Here is a 23,405-nt window from a genome sequence, read left to right on the forward strand (position 1 = left end):
ACACAGATCTCCACAGGAAGCCATGGAGTGTCACGGTCCCTCAATCAGACACAGATCTCCACAGTAAGCCATGGAGTGTCACGGTCCCTCAATCAGACACAGATCTCCGCAGGAAGCCATGGAGTGTCACGGTCCCTCAGCCCAATACAGATCTCCACAGTAAACCATGGAGTGTCACGGTCCCTCAATCTGACACAGATCTCCACAGGAAGCCATGGAGTGTCACGGTCCCTCAATCAGACACAGATCTCCACAGTAAACCATGGAGTGTCACGGTCCCTCAATCAGACACAGATCTCCACAGTAAACCATGGAGTGTCACGGTCCCTCAGCCTGACACAGATCTCCACAGTAAACCATGGAGTGTCACGGTCCCACAGCCCAATACAGATCTCCACAGTAAGCCATGGAGTGTCACGGTCCCTCAATCAGACACAGATCTCCACAGTAAGCCATGGAGTGTCACTGTCCCTCAATCAGACACAGATCTCCACAGTAAACCATGGAGTGTCACGGTCCCTCAATCTGACACAGATCTCCGCAGGAAGCCATGGAGTGTCATGGTCCCTCAATCAGACACAGATCTCCACAGTAAACCATGGAGTGTCACGGTCCCTCAGCCTGACACAGATCTCCGCAGGAAGCCATGGAGTGTCACGGTCCCTCAGCCTGTCACAGATCTCCGCAGGAAGCCATGGAGTGTCACGGTCCCTCAATCAGACACAGATCTCCACAGTAAACCATGGAGTGTCACGGTCCCTCAGCCTGACACAGATCTCCGCAGGAAGCCGTGGAGTGTCACGGTCCCTCAGCCCAATACAGATCTCCATAGTAAACCATGGAGTGTCACGGTCCCTCAATCAGACACAGATCTCCACAGTAAACCATGGAGTGTCACGGTCCCTCAATCAGACACAGATCTCCACAGTAAACCATGGAGTGTCACGGTCCCTCAGCCTGACACAGATCTCCACAGTAAACCATGGAGTGTCACGGTCCCACAGCCCAATACAGATCTCCACAGTAAACCATGGAGTGTCCCTCAATCAGACACAGATCTCCGCAGGAAGCCATGGAGTGTCACGGTCCCTCAATCAGACACAGATCTCCACAGTAAACCATGGAGTGTCACGGTCCCTCAGCCTGACACAGATCTCCACAGTAAACCATGTAGTGTCACGGTCCCTCAGCCTGACACAGATCTCCACAGTAAGCCATGGAGTGTCACGGTCCCTCAATCAGGCACAGATCTCCACAGTAAACCATGGAGTGTCAAGGTCCCTCAATCAGACACAGATCTCCACAGTAAGCCATGGAGTGTCAGGGTCCCTCAATCAGACACAGATCTCCACAGTAAGCCATGGAGTGTCACGGTCCCTCAATCTGACACAGATCTCCGCAGGAAGCCATGGAGTGTCACGGTCCCTCAATCAGACACAGATCTCCACAGTAAACCATGGAGTGTCACGGTCCCTCAATCAGACACAGATCTCCACAGTAAACCATGGAGTGTCACGGTCCCTCAGCCTGACACAGATCTCCACAGTAAGCCATGGAGTGTCACGGTCCCTCAATCAGGCACAGATCTCCACAGTAAACCATGGAGTGTCACGGTCCCTCAGCCTGACACAGATCTCCACAGTAAGCCATGGAGTGTCACGGTCCCTCAGCCTGACACAGATCTCCACAGTAAACCATGGAGTGTCACGGTCCCTCAGCCTGACACAGATCTCCACAGTAAGCCATGGAGTGTCACGGTCCCTCAATCAGACACAGATCTCCACAGTAAACCATGGAGTGTCACGGTCCCTCAATCTGACACAGATCTCTGCAGGAAGCCATGGCTTCTCATTTCTGACCTGATATATTTCATGTTGGTAACATCTCCAGTATACTCCTCTGTGTAGCTGGTCACAGCATCCACATATTCCCCCCTATGTTAACATAGTTGCCACACAGAGCAGCCTCTCTGACCATCCTCCATTGTGTATTATCAAAGTAGCCCTGTAGTGCAGACGTTGCTCCATCAGTCCACGTTTCCACCACCTTTACAACTACATAGTATTAAGTAGCAAATGTTCACTCTGACACTGACAAATTCATTCCTTCAAAACAGGACTGAGATCTTCATTTTCTCTTTATGCAGTATTTTTCTATTTGTAACTAACTTCTGTTCATCATATGTGTGAGGTCGCTTCTTAGACACGCGCATCAGCGACTTGTGGAATTCTCCAGTTATGACAGTACGTCAGCGCTCAAATAAAAATTTGGATTTCAGAGGTTTTCAGATAAAGGGCGACTAGGTAAATGCACTCAGTGGCCTCTTTACCAGGTACCTCCTGTACCTAATAAAATAGGCACAGTGTGAATGTGATGGTCTTCCAGTGCAAGGTTCATACAGAAGATGCTGCAGGAACTCATCAGGCGAGTTTTGGTGTGTTGTCTTCTGCACACCACTGTTATAACGCTTACTTCTTTCAGTTACCGTCACCTTCCTGTCAACCAGTCTGGCCACTCCCTCTCATTAACAAAGGGCTTTCACCCACAAGGTTGGATGTTATTTTTTTTTTTGCACAATTCTCTATAAATTCTAAAGATTGTTGTGCATGAAAATCCCATGAGATCAGCAGTTTCAAACCACCTGTCAGGCGTCAACAATCATTTCACGGTCAAAGTCACTTCGATCACATTTCTTCCCCATTCTGATGTTTGGTCTGAACAAGAACTGAAGCTCTTGACTGTGTCTTCATGCGTTTCGCATTGAGTTGCTCCTACACAATTGGTTGATTAGGTATTTGCATTAGCGCGAAGGTGTATAGGTGTACCTATTAAAGTGGCCACTCAGTGGACTTCTTACGGAAATTTATAGTTTTTTTTGTATTGCAATGTGCAAAACAACAAATTTCATGACATGTCAGTGATGTTAAACCCCATTCTAATTATTAGTTGCATTGAACTGAGAAAACACTGTGCCCCAAGTTGCGTTTCTTTCTTCGAGTCACATGCAATGCTATAGAAGAATCATTTCAAGCCAAGAAAAAACTTAGAACATAGATTAGTACAGCAAGTATAGGCCTTTGGGCTCACAATGTTGTGCCAACACTTAAACTCTGACTCCCATATAATTTCCCACCTTAAATTCCTCCATATACCTGTCTGGTAGTCTTTTAAATTTCACTAGTTTATCTGTCTCTACCACTGACTCATGGAGTGCATTCCACACACCAACCGCTCTGAGTAAACAACCTTCCAGTTTTATAGAGCTGCATCATTACCCCACAACTCTTAAATTCTATCCCTCAACTTATGAAAGCTAACATTCCATAAGTTTTCTTAACTACCCTATCTACTTGTGAGGCAACTTTCAGGGATCTGTGGACGTGTACTTCCAGATCCCTCTGCTCCTCCACACTCCCAAGTATCCTGCCATTTACTTTGTACTCTGCCTTGGAGTTTGTCCTTCCAAAGTGTACCACCTCACATTTCTCTGGGTTGAACTCCATCTGCCACTTCTCAGCCCACTTCTGCATCCTATCAATGTCTCTCTGCAATCTTCGACAATCCTCTACACAATCTACAACACCACCAACCTTTGTGTTGTCTGCAAACTTCCAACCCACCCTTCTACCCCCACGTCCAGGTCGTTAATAAAAATCACAAAAAATAGAGGTCCCAGAACAGATCCTTGTGGGACACCACTAGTCCCACTAGTCACAACCCTCCAACCCGAATGTACTCCCTCCACCATGATCCTCTGTTTTCTCCAGGCAAGCCAATTCTGAATCCACCTGGACAAACTTCCCTGGATCCCATGCCTTCTGATGTTCTGAATTTAGTATTAACTGAATTCTTAATTTTATTGAATTTAGATTCATCATATTTACAATGATGCCAGTTCGTAAGGTATACTCACCCTAGGCCAGCTACATCAGACACAAGGTTACCCAGTGCTGCAGCTGTGTTTAAAGAAAAAGAAAGAATCCGTTGAAATAACAGCAGCAGTATGAAGGAAAATTTAACAAACATACTCTGCTCTATAAAATAATTAAACTTCCCAGTTATATTTTCTATCTTGATTTGTTTACTTGAGGAAAAACCTTAAGGTACAGGCATTGCACATCCATTGTAATGAAGTGCTTTAAGAGGCTGGTTATGAAGCACATCAACTCTGTCTGCGGAGTGACCTGGATCTTGCTACACCAGGTAAACAGCAGATGCCATATCATTGGCTTTTCACTCAGCCATGGAATATCTGAACAATGAAGATGCAAACATCATACATCATTGACTACAGCTCAGCATTCAACACAAGCATCCCCTTGAAGCTAATCAATAAGCTCCAAATCAAAGGCCTCTATACCTCCTTGTGCAATTGGATCCTCAATCTTTTTCACTTGCAGACTCCAGTTAGTATGGATTGGCAACATCTTCTCCGCAATCTCCATTAGCACAGGTGCAGCTCAAAGCTACGAGTTTAGCCCTGCTAATGACTGTAAGGTTAGCCATATTCATATTCAAGTTTGCTAATGACGCCACTGCTGTTGGCAGAAGCAAGGGTGGCGATGGATCAGCATTTAAGAGGGAGATTGAAAATCTGGTTGAATGGCGACACAACAATCTCTCACTCAGTCAGAAAAACCAAAGAGCTCATTATTGGCTGCAGGAGGAAGAGGTCCAGGAGCCAGAGCTAATTAGGGGATTAGAGGTGAACAGTATCAGCAGTTTTAAAATCCTTAGCAATGTCATCTGTCCTGAGACCAGCATGACAGCACCTCCACTTTCTATATATTTGGCATGTCACCAAAACCTTTGACAAACTTCTATAGATGCACATCCTAATTAGTTACATTGTGGTCTGATACAGAAACACCAATGCCAAAGAACACAGAAGACTACAGAAAGTGGTGGATACAGCCCTGCCCATCACAGGCAAAGCCCTCCGCACATTTACACAGAGCACTGCCACAAGACAGCGTCTGAGCAGCCATCAAGCACCCACCATCCATGCTTCACTCACCACAACTCTGAAGTGACTCTTCAACCAACAGACTCACTTTCAAGGACCCTACAACTTCCGTTCACAATTTTTTTTTTATTTGCACAATTTGACTTCTTTTGCACACTGGTCGTTTATGACTTGTTTTTATTGTAAATTCCACTGTTTTCCCTCTAAATGCCTGCAAGTAGATGAATTTCAAGGTAGTATACAGTGATGAATAGTACGATGATTACTTTGAACTTTTCTCTTCTATTATAGCTGCCTTGGGAGCTCTGTTTAAACATGTGTATGCTTCGCAGTAAGAATTCCGGGTAATAATATCACAGCTGCAGGTTTTGTAATGAGTCCTGACACAAAATACAACAGTCCCATCCAACTACATACATTCATGAGGCAACTACTGTGCTTGTCACAAACCTTTGGCCAATATTGTGAACTTTTCAGGTAATTGTTGTTTACACTATACAACATAGTCAACTGAAGTGCATAAACTCCAACATCAATGCACAGGTGCCTACATAGTTGTGTTATAACAAGACACAGGTTCAGGTGGATCCAAAATAAACAAAGGAGAAGAATATATATTTTTTTAAAACACATGGTAGATGCAAAAGTTTCATAAATAGTTGAGTAACACACAAAGAGCTGAGGAACTCAGCAGGTCAGGCAGCATCTATGAAGGGGAACAGTCAGCTTTTCATCTGGAACGGAAAGGAACGGATCTAATCAGCATAGAGGGTGTATCGGATACAGTAGATGACACTAACGGACTCAGTAGAGACCAGATATAGATTAGAATGCCATTTCATTGAGCATCTTCACTCCGTCCTCCACAAAAGGCAGTATTTCCCAGTAGCGTTCCACTTCAATTTGACTTCCTGGTCCCATCCCAACCTGTTACTCTATGGCTACTTCTACTACCACGGTGAGGCTACGCTCAGGGTGAGGGAGCATCACCTCATTACGTCTGACTCCTCCATCACCCAGCGACTTCTCTAATACCTGGCAATTTCTCACCCCTCCCACTTCTCTCCCATTCTCCTCTCATGTCTTCTCTTCTCCTCCTCTGTCTATCATTTCCCTTTGGTGCCCTTTCTCCTTCACTTTCTCCCATTATATACTGTCCTCTCCTTTCAGATTCTTTCTTCCATAGCACTATTTCCTCCACCTATCAACTCCCAGCTTCCTACTTCATTCCCCCTCACTGGTCACACCAATCACTGGCCTGTTCTGCTCCTTCCCCTCCCCCCATCTTCTTATTTCCTGACTTCTTTCCCCTTCATTTCCAGTCCTGATGAAGAGCCTTGGCCCAAAAGGTTGACTATTTATTACCTCGACCTGCTGAGTTCCTCCAGCAATGTGTGCGTTGCTCAAGTTTTCCAGCAACTGCAGAATCTCGTGATCATAAATAGTTTCCAATCCAGTCATACAACAGCCCGCAGACTTCAAACATAAATTTTATCCCTTTTCTGTAACCATTTCAGGAATGCACTTTTTTTGCCAGAAGTAACTTGCGCATTCTTTTGGGATCGATAAGTTTCAACGTGAATGTACACGTCTGAAACAGAAAGTACTGGAAGCCCAGTATAGCTGCTCTTTCACATCACAAGCTACTTGTATTCAATTCTGACTTCTGGTGCTGTCTAGGTTTTGGTTTCCAATTGCATGCAGATTTTAAGGTTAATTGTTTCTTGATGGTCAGAGGTATTGATGGAAACATACTGCCAGGTTCAAGAACAAAATTTCAAGGACTCTACAACTCATGTTCTCAACATTTAGTTGCCTATCGATTTATTTTTATTATCTTTGTATTTGCACATGGATTGTTTGTCAGTCTTTGTGAGTAGTTTTTCATTGATTCTACTGTATTTCTTTGTTCTAATCTGAATGCCTGCAAGAAAATGACATATATTTGCTTTGACAATATATTTATTTTGAACTTTAGAATTTTGAGAATAGATACATGGAAATGAGTGGGATAGTGGGATCTCCATGAGCCAGTGTAGTGTTTGGCCTTCTCCTATGCCACAAAGAAAAACAGATCCAGATCATGTACAATTTATTTGGATTAAATCCAATTCAGCAATGCTCACCTGCCATTGTAGAAATTCCGAAAATAACCCCAATGGACAACTCGATTTGCGTTCCCTGGAAAACAGAACATCAAGTAACGTTGCATGAAAATGACTAAAGCAAGCACAATTGTGAACCCCCACAGCTGCTTTCTTTAGACAAACATTTTACGACTGCTAACATATATTGTCTCCCCGAACAAAATACGTAATTGTATTCTTTGCTGCAGGCTTTTACATCTTAACAAGGAATGCAACTGGAATTCAAGTACTGATTCAAAAATCTTACTTTCTTTGCACAAATTTTAGCCCAAAACAACACTAACTTCTTCTGGCAAAATATAACCAGCTTATGAATTCAACCTTCACAGAACTCAAAGGAACTATGGACTAATTTTATCATTGTTACAACTTAATTAAAATAATTTGCCATAATTTGAAGTGAAAGCTAATGTAAAAGCAAAAGAGCGGGTATACAACAAAGCAAAAATCAGCAGGAAGACAGAGGATTGGGAAGCTTAAAAAAAACTAGAGAGTAACTAAAAGAATCATTAGGAGAGAAAAGATGCAATATGACAGCAAGCTAGCAAACAATATCAAAGTGAATAGTAAAAGCTTTTTCAAATATGTAAAAATAAAAGAGGTGAGAATGGATATAGGACCACTAGAAAATGAGGCCAGAGGAATAATAACGGGGACAAGGAGACGGCAGATGAACTAAATGACTATTTTGCACCAGACTTCACTATGGAAGATACTAGCAGTGTGCCAGATGTTGAAGGGTGTGAGGAAAGAGAAGTGAGTGCAGTTTCTAATACAAGGGAGAAGGTGCTCAAAGAGCTAAAAGACTTAAGGGCACATAAGGCACCTGGACCAGAGGAACTGCACCCTAGGGTTCTGAAAGAGGTAGCAGCACAGATTATGGAGGCATTAATAATGATCTTTCAAAAATCATTGGACTCTGGCACGGTGCCAGAGGACTGGAAAACTGCAAATGTCATTCCATTCTTTAAGAAAGGAGAAAGGCAGCAGAAAGGAAATTATAGACCAGTTAGCCTAACCTCAGTAGTTGGGAAGATATTGGAGTCGATTGTTAAGGATAAGGTGATGGAGTACTTGGAGATACAGGACAAGATAAAGTCAGCATCATTTCCTTAAAGGAACATCTTGTCTAACGAACCTGTCGGAATTCTTTGAGGTGGTTTCATGTAAGATGGATAAAGGGGATGCAGTGGATTTTGTATATTTGGACTTTCAAAAGGCCTTTGACAAGGTGCCACACGTGAGGCTCTTTACCAAGTTAAGAGCCCATGGTATTACAGGAAAGTTACTGGCACTGGTTAGAGCACTGGCTGATTGGTAGCAGGCAGTGAGTAGAAATAAAAGGATCCTTTTCTGGTTGGCTACCAGTGACTAGTGGTATTTCACAGGGGTCAGTGTCGGAATCACTTGTTTTTAAGCTCCATGTCAATGATTTAGATGATAGAATAGATGGTTTTGTTGCCAAGTTTGCAGATGGTACAAAGATTGGAGGAGAGGCAGGTAGTGTTAAGGAAACAGGTAAGCTGCAGAAGGACAGACAGATTAGATGGGCAAGAAAATGGCAAATGAAATACAATGTTAGAAAATGCACTTTTGTAAAAGAAATAAATGTGAAGACGATTTTCTAAACGGAGAAAATCAAAAAATCTGAGATGCAAAGGGACTTGGGAGTTTAAAGGTTTAAAGGTCCAATCTAATGTCAGAGAAATGTATACAATATACATCCTGAAATGCTTTTTCAGAAGCTTTAGTGCAGAACATCTAAAGATGAACTTGCAGGCAGTGTTGGTGGTGAGGAAGGCAAATGCAGTGTTAGCATTCATTTCAAGAGGTCTAGAATACAAGAGCAGGGAAGTGATGCTGAGGCTTTATAAGGCACTGGGGAGGCCTCACCTTGAGTATTTTTTTTTTAACTTTTTTTTATTGCATTTTTAAGTGGTTACAAAGTGAAGTATGAAAAAACAATGTATATAACCCTTACCCCCTCCCCTTAACCCCTCCCCCCTGACTGCCCTATAGAAAAAAAAAGAAAGAAAAAAAGAATGCCTGGTTGTTGGAAGATCTCCACATGTTCCATGGAATTCGTAATAACTTTAATATGTATATTTACTTCTTTCCCCTAATAACCAATTGTTTCATCTTCAGAGCATCTATATATTTAATCCTATCTTTTGTAAATAAGGGCTCCAAATTTTCAGAAATGTTTCATATTTATCTCTTAAATTATAAGTAATTTTTTCTAATAGAATATAGCCATAGATTTCTTTCTTCCAAGAGTCTATACTTAAATGTGTATCCGATTTCCAAGTAACTGCAATAGCTTTTTTGGCTACTGCCAGTGCAATTTTTATAAATTCTTTCTGATACTTATTTAGTTTGAGTTTCGGTTTTATCCCTTCAATATCACCTAGTAAAAATAATATTGGATTATGAGGAAATTGTGTTCCTGTAATTTGTTCCAGTAAAAGTCTTAAATTTGTCCAAAAAGGTTGAATTTTAGAGCAAGACCATGTCGAATGTAAAAAAGTACCAGTTTCCTGGTTACATCGGAAACACTGATCCGATAAATTTGGATTTAATTTTTTTATTTTTTGTGGTGTAATATATAATTGATGTAGAAAATTATACTGCACTAATCTTAACCGAACATTTATTGTATTTGTCATACTATCAAGACATAGTCTTGACCAATTTGTTTCTTCAATTTTAATATTCAAATCACTTTCCCATTTTTGTCTTGACTTATGGACTCCTTGTTTAATTGCCTGTCTTTGAATCAAATTATACATACAAGATATAAATTTTTTAATATTTCCTTTTTGAATTAAAATTTCTATTTCATTAGATTTCGGCAATAACATTGTTTGACCTAATTTTTCTCTTAAATAAGCCCTTAATTGAAAGTAACAAAATAAAGTGTTATTTGATATTTTATATTTATTCTTTAATTGATCAAATGACATTAATATACCTCCTTCAAAACAATTCCCTATATATCTAATCCCATTTTGAATCCAATTATATAAAAGTTGATTGTCCATTGTGAAAGGAATAAGTCTATTTTGAATTAAAGATCTGTTTGCTAATAAAGATTTTTTAATCTCATCATCAACATTTATCTTATTCCATAAATCAATCAAATGTTTTAATATAGGAGATTCTTTCTTTTCCCGTATCCATTTAGATTCCCATTTGTATATAAAATCTTCTGGTACGTTTTCTCCTATTTTATCTAATTCTATTCTAATCCATGCCGGTTTATCTTTCTCGAAAAAAGATGCAATAAATCTAAGTTGATTTGCTTTATAATAATTCTTAAAATTTGGAAGTTGTAATCCTCCTAAATCAAATTTCCATGTCAATTTTTCCAACGATATTCTTGACATCTTACCTTTCCAGAGGAATTTCCTCACATATTTGTTTAACTCTTGAAAAAACTTCTGGGGTAATTGTATTGGTAATGATTGAAATAAATATTGTAATCTAGGGAATATATTCATTTTTATAGTATTTACTCTACCTACTAATGTTATTGGTAATGCCATCCATTTTTCAAGATCTTCCTGAATTTTTTTCAAAAGTGGTAAGTAATTTAATTTGTATAAGTTTTTTATACCTAAATATTTTATACCATTTGCTGGCCATCTAAATTGAGTTATTAATCGACATTGATTATAATCTCCTTTAGTAAGAGGTAAAATTTCACTTTTATCCCAGTTTATTTTATAACCTGATATTTTCCCATATTCTTCTAGTCTATAAGATAATTTGCGCAGTGAATGTAATGGATCTGTTAAATAAAGTAGAACATCATCAGCAAATAAGTTAATCTTGTATTCTTCCTGATTAACTCTGAAACCCTTAATATCTGGGTCCATTCTAATTAATTCAGCTAGTGGTTCTATTGCCAACACAAATAAAGCAGGTGATAGTGGGCAACCTTGCCTAGTTGATCTTGTTAACTGAAATGATGTTGAAATTTGACCATTTGTCACTACTTTAGCTTTGGGATTAGTATTTGTTTTAATCCATTTTATAAATGATGTTCCTAATCCATATTTTTCCAGTACCTTAAATAAAAAATCCCATTCCAATCTATCAAATACTTTTTCTGCATCTAAAGCAACTGCCACACTCATTTCCTCCCTCTTTTGTGCTAAGTGGATTATACTAAATAACCGAGTTACATTATCTGCCGATTGTCTATTTTTGATAAATCCTGTTTGATCCATATGCACTAATTTTGGTAAGCATTTAGATAATCTATTAGATAAGATTTTTGCTATTATTTTATAATTGGTGTTTAATAAAGAAATAGGTCTATATGATGTTGGTTTTAAAGGGTCTCTATCTTTTTTTGGCAATACTATTAAAATAGCTGTTGAAAAAGATTCTGGAAGTTTATGCGTTCTCACCTTGAGTATTGTGAATAGTTTTGGGCTCCTCATCTAAGAAAAGATATGCTGGCATTGGAGAGGGTTCAGAGGAGGATCACAAGGATGATTGCGGGAATGGAAGGGTTATATAAAAAACGTTTGATAGCTCTGGGTCTGCACTCGCTGATATTTAGAACGATGGGGGTAGAATCTAATTGTAACCTTTTAAATGTTGAAAGATCTAGACAGAGTAGATGTGGAAATAATGTTTCCCATGGTGGGAGGGTCTAGGACAAGACAGCTCAGCTTCAGGATAGAGGTGCATTCGTTTAAAACGTGATGCAGAGAAAATTCTTTAGCCAGAGGGTGATGAATTTGTGGAATTTATTACCACAGGCAGCCGTGGAGGCCAGGTCGTTGGGTATTTAAGGTAGAGCTTGATAGGTTCTGGATTGGACACAAGAAGGTGGCTAGGGAATGGTAAACAGGATCAGCCATGATTGAATGGCGGAGCAGACTCAATGGGACAAACGACCTAATTCTGGTCTAATTACATTGTGAAATTGACAGATGCCTTTAAGTGTGCATTGACACAGTCAAACTTGGAAATCCAAGTCACTCAGACCAGACAAGGGAGTATTGGTTTCCAATCACACCTCAGAAGAAAAAAAAATCAGTGAACTGGCAAAAACTTCAAGTTGAATAAACTAGTCCAGCACAGTAATTTGAAAACTGTTGCAGGAGGTTAAGAGCAAATATTAAATATTAATAGTACTGGTCAATAAGCACATGGCCTAAAAACTAATTCCGTGTATACATTTTTTAAATATTTACTACAGGGAATTACAATATTCGATGTACAGTGGATTCAAGTTAATTGGGACGCATCAGGGCCAGTACATCTTAGCCCATTGAAGCGGCTGCTTCAATTAGCCAAAGTTTCATGGAAGTTGAAAAGTATAAAAGACAAACTGAGTAACAAATTATGCATTTAAATGAAATATAGAACAAATTTGAAACACAAGAATACTACAGTAGTATAAAGCTATGCATTAGTTCCCAATAGTTATTGACAGAGAAATTCATCCAGTGTATACAATGAACAAAATCAATGTAGACACCTACTGGAGATATTGACAGCTTTCATACAATGCTATTGATGATTGAGTCCTCCAAATCCAGATTTTTATTGTAACATACAAGATGATTGTCAATACCTTTGAATTCTTTATAGTTCGAAGTAGTGAAATCGTTTCATTTTCACTCCCAGCCATTTCTAGCATCTTCAAGCCTGAACACTTGAAACCACAGTGAACAAAACAGCTCTGAATTGTCTTACTGCTTATTTCTTGCCAACTATCCTTCCTCAAGTATGAAGACCAGATCAGCACACAGTACTCGTACCCTGTATAGTTGCAGTATCACCTCCCTGCTCTTGAATTCAATCCCTCTAGCAATGAAGGCCAACATTCCGTTTGCCCTCTTAATGACCTGTTGCACCTGCCAGCCAACCTTTTGTGATTCATGAACAAGCACTCCCAAGTCCCTCTTTACAACAGCATGCTGCAATCTTTCACCATTTAAATCATAATCTGCTCTTCTATTATTCCTTCCAAAGTGGATGATCTCACATTCACCAACGTTGTATTCTATCTGCCAGAGCTTGGCCCACTCACTTAATCTATTGCTCCACTACAAAACCTCTTAATCACAAAGTATGTACATGGTGGGACACTTACTTGAGCTGATAGTTCTGCACTGGCACTATCATTTATAGACAAGCTTTCATCCGACTCGTAAACAGCGCAATACTCCTTAGTGCCTCGTGGTCTTACCAGTGAGATAATTCAATAAAAAAAAATCAAAAATGCAAAGTAAAAATACTTACAGCAACAATCATTATTGCATTATCCAGGAAGCCAAACCCAATAAAAGGAATTGCACTGTGAAGAAACACTGCAAGATTAAAACAGAATTGTATAAAAGGTTTTTTCCCTAAATAATGTGTCAAAATAATATGATATTACAGCTAATCCTGGTCACTCATTACAACTATGTTGCACACACAAAAAATATCAGTAGGAACTCAAGTAACTTTCAAGATCTTAATCTTTTCAACACTGATTTAACATTCAATTTAGCATCTGAATTACCTAATATGAAAGAGAAAGTACTCCAATATTGTAATATTTAAGTATATTTGCTTTCTTATAATTTTCATTGCTTTAGAATTTTACATTCTAAAAAATTGAGTATTCTAATATTGTAAATAAATGTATAAGTATATTTGCTTTTTTTTTACAATTGTCATTGCTTTATAATTTTGTATTCTTAACTTTCCCTGCTTTCATGTTTACTTTGGTACTTCCACAATGGAGATCTGATCAAGTCACAATCTGATCCCCACAACACAGAAATATAAGGGTGGCTGGTGCCACTTGTCATCAGAGGAAATTTACCTTTGCTCATCTCAAAATCTATCTTTTAAATTGCAAAACTCTGGTCTGGCAACTGTTTGGCAGATGGGAGATACATTTATATTTAATAGCATGACGCTATTAAGTTCACCACCAAAACGTGAGCATATGTTGCCAATAATTGCCTCTCTGGCTAGAGGTCTGTGACTAGTGGAATATTGCAAGGATCGGTGCTGGGTCCTTTACTGTTTGTCATCTACATCAGTGTTCTTGATGATAATGTGGTTAACTGGATTAGTATAATTGCAGATGATACCAAGATTTGGAGTGTGGGAAGACGATCAAAACTTGAGGTGGGATTTGGATGGGCTGGAAAAATGGGCTCATGAAAGTTAATGCAGACAAGTGCTGAATTTTTGGAGAACCAACCAGGGTAGCTGAGTGTGCGGTAGGGCACTGAGGAGCGCAGAAGAACAGAGGAATCTGGGAATACAGATACAAAATTCCCTAAATGTGGCATCACAGGTAGATGGGGTCGTGAAGAGAGCTTCTGGCACATTGGCCTTCATAATTCAAAGTATAAAGGTACAAGAGATTGGATGTTATGTTGAAGTTGTATAAGAAGTTGGTGAGGTCTAGTTTGGAGTCTAGTGTGCAGTTTTGGTCACCTACATACAGGAAAGATGTAAATAAGATTGAAAGAGTGCAGAGAAAATTTATAAGGATGTTGTCGTGACTTGAGGACCCGAGTTATAGGGAAAGGTTGAATAGATTAGAATTTCATTTCCTAGAACGTAGAAGATTGAAGGGAGATCTGATAGCGGTATATAAAATTATGAGTGGCATAGACAGGATAAATGCAAACCGGCCTTTTCCATTGGGTGAGAGTAAACCAGAGGTCATAAGTTAAGGGAAAAAGTTGAAATGTTTAAGGGGAACCCCTTCACTCTGTGGGTGGTGAGTGTGGAACAAGCTGCCAGTGGAAGCACTGGATACAGGTTTGATTTCAACACTCCTGACACAGTGGTGTCAAGAAAACAACCACTCCCTCAATGTCACAAAACCAAAGGAGCTGGTTGTGGATTAAGGAGGAATGGAGACGGGCTAACCCCTATTGACATCAATGGATCAGGGGTTGAGAGGGTGAACAGCTTTAAGTTCCTCAGCATCCCCATCACTGAGGACCTCACGTGGTCTGTGCACCCCAGCTGTGTGGTGAAAAAGGTACAACAGCATCTCTTTCACCTCAGACGGTTGAGGAAGTTTGGCATGGACCCCCAAATCCTAAGGACTTTCTACAGGGACACAATTGAGAGCATCTTCACCGCCTGGTATAGTAACCGTACTTCCCTCAATCGCAGGACCCTGCTGAGAGTGTTGTGGACAGCCAAGCGCATCTGTAGATGTGAACTTCCCACTATTCAATACATTTACAGGGCCTGAAGGACCTTTAAGGACCTGAGTCACCCCAACCACAATTCATTGTAGCTGGTACCATCTGGGAAATCGTACCGCAGCATAAAAGCCAGGACCAACAGTATCTGGGACAGCTTCTTCCACCAGGCCTTCAGACCGATTTATTCGGGAGACAGAGAGAAACAGATTGATTGTTGATTCCTGTTTTGAGAGGCTTGGAGAAGCAACACAGAAGATTGTTATATTGGAAGAGGGAGCTTCCACTCTCTCTCTCTTTCTCCTTCACTGTTGAGAGAGATACCCAAGTGTTGGGTTATGGACTGTAGTTTTTGATGGACTCTGGATCAAGGTCTCTTTGGAGAAAATGGACACTTATTGATAAACTGTGATACTGGTAAGTTCAAGTCTTTCTCAAATTATTGTTCTTGTCACATCCTGTCCATAAACTGATTCAAGGGAGAGTGGCAGATTGGAACTAAAATATGCTTAAATTCAAGGAGAAAAGGACAGTGGTTGATGACTGTCATATTATTGCCTATGAGGCCCCTCATAGGTCAGTAGTACACCCCTTGCTGAGAACGTGATGGAGGCAGAAACTCTCATCACCTTAAGACTTGGATGTGTAGTGCAAGAACCGTAACACAGAGGGCTTTATAACAAGTGCAGGAAGGTAGGTTCCTTCTTTGTTGATCAGTATGGGCACAATAGTCTGAATGGGCTCCTTTGATGTCCAGGAGCTTCTGTGATTCTGCAATTCCATTGCATTTTGAGCTAGTCCTTTCCTTCCAGTTTTCTTTTATCCTGTACAATGAGCCATGGCATCCCAACTAATGACGGAGGCAAACTGATCCCTCATGACTGCAGTAGCCACAAACAATAATTGCTTTGAAAGGTGAGTCAAAGTACTGGTGCAGGGTTTGGGATTGAATGGACAAAACATTCTTCCTACATTGGAAACTTGCTGGTCTTCTTAGGAATCCACCTGAGCACAGAACAGAAAGGTCACGTGGCCCCAGGAGCTTGCTCTAGCTTATCAAATGAACATGGCTGAACTACCTCAACCTTCAGTTCCCATAAACTTTCATCCTGTTGCTTATCAAAAATTTAACAGGAATAAATTTTGAATCATTGGACAACCATTTAATCATAAAATGTCTTGTAATGTTCTTGAAGGAAGATCTTTGCTATCCCCACCTGGGCTCTCGTGTAACATTGGACTTACTAGTGTCACAGAAGTTTAACTGCTGTTCAGAATTATCGAGCAAGCCACCAAATTCAGGGGTAATTTGGGAAGCAGAGCGATAATCCATAATTATCCTTCCCAGCTGGCCAATAGTTTCTCCTCTACCCACCAATGCAGTGAAGTGACTCTGCTTCATGGATTCTGATGGAAGAGAATGAAAGTGCAGAAAGAAAATCCTGCTTTTTTTCTCCGCTGAAAATGGAAATTTTAGGCTAAAGTGAAAAGTGGCGCAAAAATGTCCTGTATTATCACTCAGATGGATCTTCTGTTATTATTTGTTCACAAGCCATGAACATTACTGGCAAATTGGTGCAGTTAGTACCACCAGTGCCTCACAGCTCCTCGGAGCCAGGTTCAATCCTGACCTTGTGATCTCTCTCTGTGGAGTTTGCACATTCTCTCTGATTTCATGTGCTTCCTCCCTTGGTTGCCCTTCCCTGAGCTGGCCAAAATCTGAGTGCATACACAATCACCTGTTTGATCCCTAAATGGTTAAGAAAGGCTTTCAGGTAGACAGAGATGTAACAAAGATTTTTATTCCTCATGTATATGAAGGATGTAAGTAACAAAGTCAATCAATTCAAATCATAATATGATTAGTAGTAGTCAGCATGGCTTTGTGAAAGGCAGGTCGTGCCTTATGAGCCTGATTACATTTTTTGAGGATGTGACTAAACACATTGATGAAGGAAGAGCAGTAGATGTAGTGTATATGGATTTCAGCAAGGCATTTGATAAGGTACCCCATGCAAGGTTTATTGAGAAAGTAAGGAGGCATAGGATCCAAGCGGACATTGCTTTGTGGATCCAGAACTGGCTTGCCCACAGAAGGCAAAGAGTGGTTGTAGATGGATCATATTCTGCATGGAGGTCGATGACCAGTGGTGTGCCTCAGGGACCCTTCCCTTTGTGATTGGGGGTGTTGTGGATAGTGTGGAGGGCTGTCAGAGGTTACAGCAGGATATTGATAGGATTCAAAACTGGGCTGAGAAATGGCAGATGGAGTTCACCCCAGATAAGTGTGAAGTGGTTCATTCTGGTAGGTCAAATATGATGGCAGAATATAGTATTAATGGTAAGACTCTTAGCAGTGTGGAGGATCAAAGGGATCTTAGGATCCGAGTTCATGGGACACTCAATGCTGCTGCGCAGGTTGACTCTGTGGTTAAGAAGGCCTTCATCAAGGGTGGGATTGTGTTTATGAGCCAAGAGGTAATGTTGCAGCTATGTAGGACCCTGGTCAGACCCCACTTGATAGTCAGGGACTTTTTCCCCCAGGGCTGAAATGGCTAGCACAAGAGGGCATAGATTTAAGGTGCTTGGAAGTAGGTATAGAGGAGATGTCGGGGCAAGGTTTTTTCAAACACGCAGAGACTGGTGAGTGTGTGGAATGGTCTGCCAGCGGTGGTGGTGGAGGTGGAAATGATAGTCTTTTAAAAGATTCCTAGATAGGTACACGGAGCTTAGACAAATAGAGGGCTATGGGTAACCCTAGGTAATTCTAAGGTTAGGACATGTTCAGCTGAGCTTCGTGGGCCGAAGGGCCTGTATTGCGCTGTAGGTTTTCTATGTTTCTAATTCAAATTCATTTGAGCTATTAGGATAGGTACAGGGAGGGATATGGTCTCGGTGCAGGTCAATGAGATTAGGTAGATTAATGGTTCAGAATGGACTAGATGGCCTGAAGTGCCTGTTTGTGTGCTGTAGCATTCTTTGATTATGACTAATGGGATTGAAAGGGATAATAAATCAGCCATGATGGAATGACATAGCGCACTCAATGAGCTGAATGACCTAATATATGCCTATACGTTATAGTCTTCTGGTCTCAAAATTTGTACCCATTGCTCTGTTGAGCATGGTTCATTCAGTATTAATAACTTGCAAGCATACGGTAACCACTAAACTTTTGAAAGGACATGCTTATAAAACAATTACATTACCGTATCTCTGCTGTGCTGATGATGGAGGGCTAACTTGCATTTCTCCTGCAAAGAGAAAGAGGAAATGCTTACAACAGTATAATTTTCCTGAAAAAAAACTATTACCATTAAATCCAGTGCTCCTCCTCTACATCATCAAGATCCTAAGTAGTTTTGGGGGCCGCTTTGTCAAGCATCTTCATTTTGTCTGCCACAGGCAGGATAAGCCAGTGGTCACACATTTTAATTCCTCTTCCCATTCCAACATGTTGGTCCACGTCTTCCTCAGCTGCCACGACAAGGCTACTCTCAGATTGGAGGAGCAACATCTCATTCTGTCTGGATAGTCTCCAACCTGATGGCATGAACATCAATTTCTCTAACTTCCAGTAATTTCCACCTCCTGCACCTCCCTCTTCTTCTATTCCCCATTCTGATTCCCCTCTTACCCCTTTTTTCTCACCTACCCATCACCTCCCTCTGGGTCCCCTCCTCCTTCCCTTGTTCCTATGGTCCATTCTCTTTTCCTAACATTCCCTTTACCTTTTCCACCTATCACCTTCCAGCTTCTTACTTCATCACCTGAACGCAAGACACAAGAGCAGAATTAGGCCATTCAGCCCATTGAGTCTGCTCTGCTATTCCATCATGGCTGATTTATTATCCCTTCAACTGCATTCTCCTCCTCCCCATAATCTTTGACACTCTGATTAATCAAAAATCTATCAGCCTCAACTTTAAATATAATGAATGGCTTGGCCTCCACAGCCATCTGTGGCAATGAATTCTACAGATGCACTGCTCACTGACCAAATAAATTAGAACACAAGATATAAGAGCAGAAGAAAGACATTTGGCTTATCGAGTCTGCTCTGCCATTCAATCAGGGGCTGATCCAATTCTTCCAGTCATCCCTACTCCCCTGCCTTCTCTCCATACCCTTTGATCCCCTGGCTAAACAAGGACCTATCTATATCTGCCTTAAATGCACCCAATAACTTGGCCTCTACAGGGCTTTTGGTAACAAGTTCCACAGATTTAACACCCTCTGACGAAAGTAATTTCCCTGCATCTCTGTTCTAAATGGATGCCCCTGTATTTTTATATATATATATTTATCATGTATTTTATTGTACTGTTGCTGTAAAGTTTCTTTTTATTAATTTTTTATACATTTTCTACATAACTACAGATTAAAAAACCCAGATCAAAATGAAGAACGTTGATAGTGCAAAAATAAACATACAATAACAATATGATACAAAGAAAGATAATTGAAAAAGCACCCAAATTGAAGACAAGTAAAATTAGTACCCTCCCCAAGCCCCGCAACACAAAAAAAACTCCAGACCAACCACAACACAACATAGAAAATATAAATCAGGACAATCAAACCCCTAAAACTGTAAATACACTTAGCAACAGAAGACATTAATGCCTACTACCAAAAGAAAAAGGAGCTGAAAGCAAGGGACTGTAAAAAAAAACCTTAGTTAAGAGGAAGGTTATGAAAGTACTCAATAAAAGGTCCCCAGACCTTATGGAACATTAAACCCGAATTAAGAACTGAATAATGAATTTTTTCAAGGTCTAAGCAGGCCATAATATCATTAAGCCATTGAGCATGCGTGGGCGGGGCAACATCTCTCCATCTATGGAGGATTAAACATCTAGCCAGGAGAGAGGCAAAGGATAATATTCGGCATTTGGTCGAACTCAGACGTAAATCTGTCTCGCCCCAGAAACCGAACAAACCAATTAAAGGGTTTGGTTCTAGGCGGTGATTCAGAATATACGATAACGTTATGAAGACATCTTTCCAAAATTTCTCCAAGCTAGGACAAAACCAGTACATATGGATGAGAGAGGCCTCGCCCCTTTTGCATTTATCACAAGGCGGACTAATGTTAGGGTAAAATTGAGATCATTTAGATTTAGACAAATGGGCTCTATGAACAATCTTAAACTGTAAAAGGCAATGGCGAGCACAAAGAGAGGTTCAGTTAACCGATTTGAGAATCGATTGCCCCTGTATTCTGAGGCTGTTCTTTCTGGTCTTCGATTCCTCCACTGTAATAAACATCCTCTCCACATCCACTCGATTCCACTGTAATAAACATCCTCTCCGCATCCACTCGATTCCACTGTAATAAACATCCTCTCCGCATCCACTCGATTCCACTGTAATAAACATCCTCTACACATCCACTCGATTCCACTGTAATAAACATCCTCTCCACATCCACTCGATTCCACTGTAATAAACATCCTCTCCACATCCACTCGATTCCACTGTAATAAACATCCTCTCCACATCCACTCGATTCCACTGTAATAAACATCCTCTCCACATCCACTCGATTCCACTGTAATAAACATCCTCTCCACATCCACTCGATTCCACTGTAATAAACATCCTCTCCACATCCACTCGATTCCACTGTAATAAACATCCTCTCCACATCCACTCGATTCCACTGTAATAAACATCCACTCCGCATCCACTCGATTCCACTGTAATAAACATCCTCTCCGCATCCACTCGATTCCACTACGATAAACATCCTCTACACATCCACTCGATTCCACTGTAATAAACATCCTTTCCGCATCCACTCGATTCCACTGTAATAAACATCCTCTCCACATCCACTCGATTCCACTGTAATAAACATCCTCTCCACATCCACTCGATTCCACTGTAATAAACATCCTCTCCACATCCACTCGATTCCACTGTAATAAACATCCTCTCCGCATCCACTCGATTCCACTACAATAAACATCCTCTCCGCATCCACTCGATTCCACTACAATAAACATCCTCTCCGCATCCACTCGATTCCACTACAATAAACATCCTCTCTGCATCCACTCGATTCCACTGTAATAAACATCCTCTCCACATCCACTCGATTCCACTACAATAAACATCCTCTCCGCATCCACTCGATTCCACTACAATAAACATCCTCTCCACATCCACTCGATTCCACTACAATAAACATCCTCTCCACATCCACTCAATTCCACTGTAATAAACATCCTCTCCGCATCCACTCGATTCCACTACAATAAACATCCTCTCCGCATCCACTCGATTCCACTGTAATAAACATCCTCTCCGCATCCACTCGATTCCACTGTAATAAACATCCTCTCCGCATCCACTCGATTCCACTGTAATAAACATCCTCTCCACATCCACTCGATTCCACTGTAATAAACATCCTCTCCACATCCACTCGATTCCACTGTAATAAACATCCTCTCCACATCCACTCGATTCCACTGTAATAAACATCCTCTCCACATCCACTCGATTCCACTGTAATAAACATCCTCTCCACATCCACTCGATTCCACTGTAATAAACATCCTCTCCACATCCACTCGATTCCACTGTAATAAACATCCTCTCCACATCCACTCGATTCCACTGTAATAAACATCCTCTCCACATCCACTCGATTCCACTGTAATAAACATCCACTCCGCATCCACTCGATTCCACTGTAATAAACATCCTCTCCGCATCCACTCGATTCCACTACAATAAACATCCTCTCCACATCCACTCGATTCCACTACAATAAACATCCTCTCCACATCCACTCAATTCCACTGTAATAAACATCCTCTCCACATCCACTCGATTCCACTACAATAAACATCCTCTCCGCATCCACTCGATTCCACTGTAATAAACATCCTCTCCACATCCACTCGATTCCACTGTAATAAACATCCTCTCCACATCCACTCGATTCCACTGTAATAAACATCCTCTCCGCATCCACTCGATTCCACTACAATAAACATCCTCTCCACATCCACTCGATTCCACTGTAATAAACATCCTCTCCGCATCCACTCGATTCCACTGTAATAAACATCCTCTCCACATCCACTCGATTCCACTGTAATAAACATCCTCTCCACATCCACTCGATTCCACTACAATAAACATCCTCTCCACATCCACTCGATTCCACTGTAATAAACATCCTCTCCGCATCCACTCGATTCCACTGTAATAAACATCCTCTCCGCATCCACTCGATTCCACTACAATAAACATCCTCTCCACATCCACTCGATTCCACTGTAATAAACATCCTCTCCACATCCACTCGATTCCACTACAATAAACATCCTCTCCACATCCACTCGATTCCACTACAATAAACATCCTCTCCACATCCACTCGATTCCACTGTAATAAACATCCTCTCCGCATCCACTCGATTCCACTACGATAAACATCCTCTCCACATCCACTCGATTCCACTGTAATAAACATCCTCTCCGCATCCACTCGATTCCACTGTAATAAACATCCTCTCCACATCCACTCGATTCCACTGTAATAAACATCCTCTCCGCATCCACTCGATTCCACTACAATAAACATCCTCTCCACATCCACTCAATTCCACTACAATAAACATCCTCTCCACATCCACTCGATTCCACTACGATAAACATCCTCTCCGCATCCACTCGATTCCACTGTAATAAACATCCTCTCCGCATCCACTCGATTCCACTGTAATAAACATCCTCTCCGCATCCACTCGATTCCACTGTAATAAACATCCTCTCCACATCCACTCGATTCCACTGTAATAAACATCCTCTCCACATCCACTCGATTCCACTACGATAAACATCCTCTACACATCCACTCGATTCCACTGTAATAAACATCCTCTCCACATCCACTCGATTCCACTACGATAAACATCCTCTCCGTATCCACTCGATTCCACTGTAATAAACATCCTCTCCACATCCACTCGATTCCACTGTAATAAACATCCTCTCCACATCCACTCGATTCCACTACGATAAACATCCTCTCCACATCCACTCGATTTAGGCCATTCAATATGTTTCAATGAAACCACCCCCACAC

At 40.9% G+C, this 23,405-nt stretch overlaps 1 protein-coding gene across 3 annotated transcripts in view; it reads right to left on the reverse strand.

Moving 5' to 3' along the window:
• Positions 1–23,405, reverse strand: part of tmem65 (transmembrane protein 65) — a 108,958-nt gene that overhangs the window by 48,131 nt on the left and 37,422 nt on the right. For all 3 annotated transcript variants that reach the window (XM_059970455.1, XM_059970448.1, XM_059970462.1), the window contains 4 exons: positions 18,509–18,553; positions 13,378–13,445; positions 7,093–7,147; positions 3,914–3,956 (listed from right to left, as the gene is read on the reverse strand). In XM_059970455.1, coding sequence (XP_059826438.1) covers positions 3,914–3,956; positions 7,093–7,147; positions 13,378–13,445; positions 18,509–18,553 — 211 coding nt within the window. The remainder of the gene's footprint in view (positions 1–3,913; positions 3,957–7,092; positions 7,148–13,377; positions 13,446–18,508; positions 18,554–23,405) is intronic.

Source organism: Hypanus sabinus, chromosome 1 (assembly GCF_030144855.1).
Source record: "Hypanus sabinus isolate sHypSab1 chromosome 1, sHypSab1.hap1, whole genome shotgun sequence".
Lineage (NCBI taxonomy): Eukaryota > Metazoa > Chordata > Chondrichthyes > Myliobatiformes > Dasyatidae > Hypanus > Hypanus sabinus.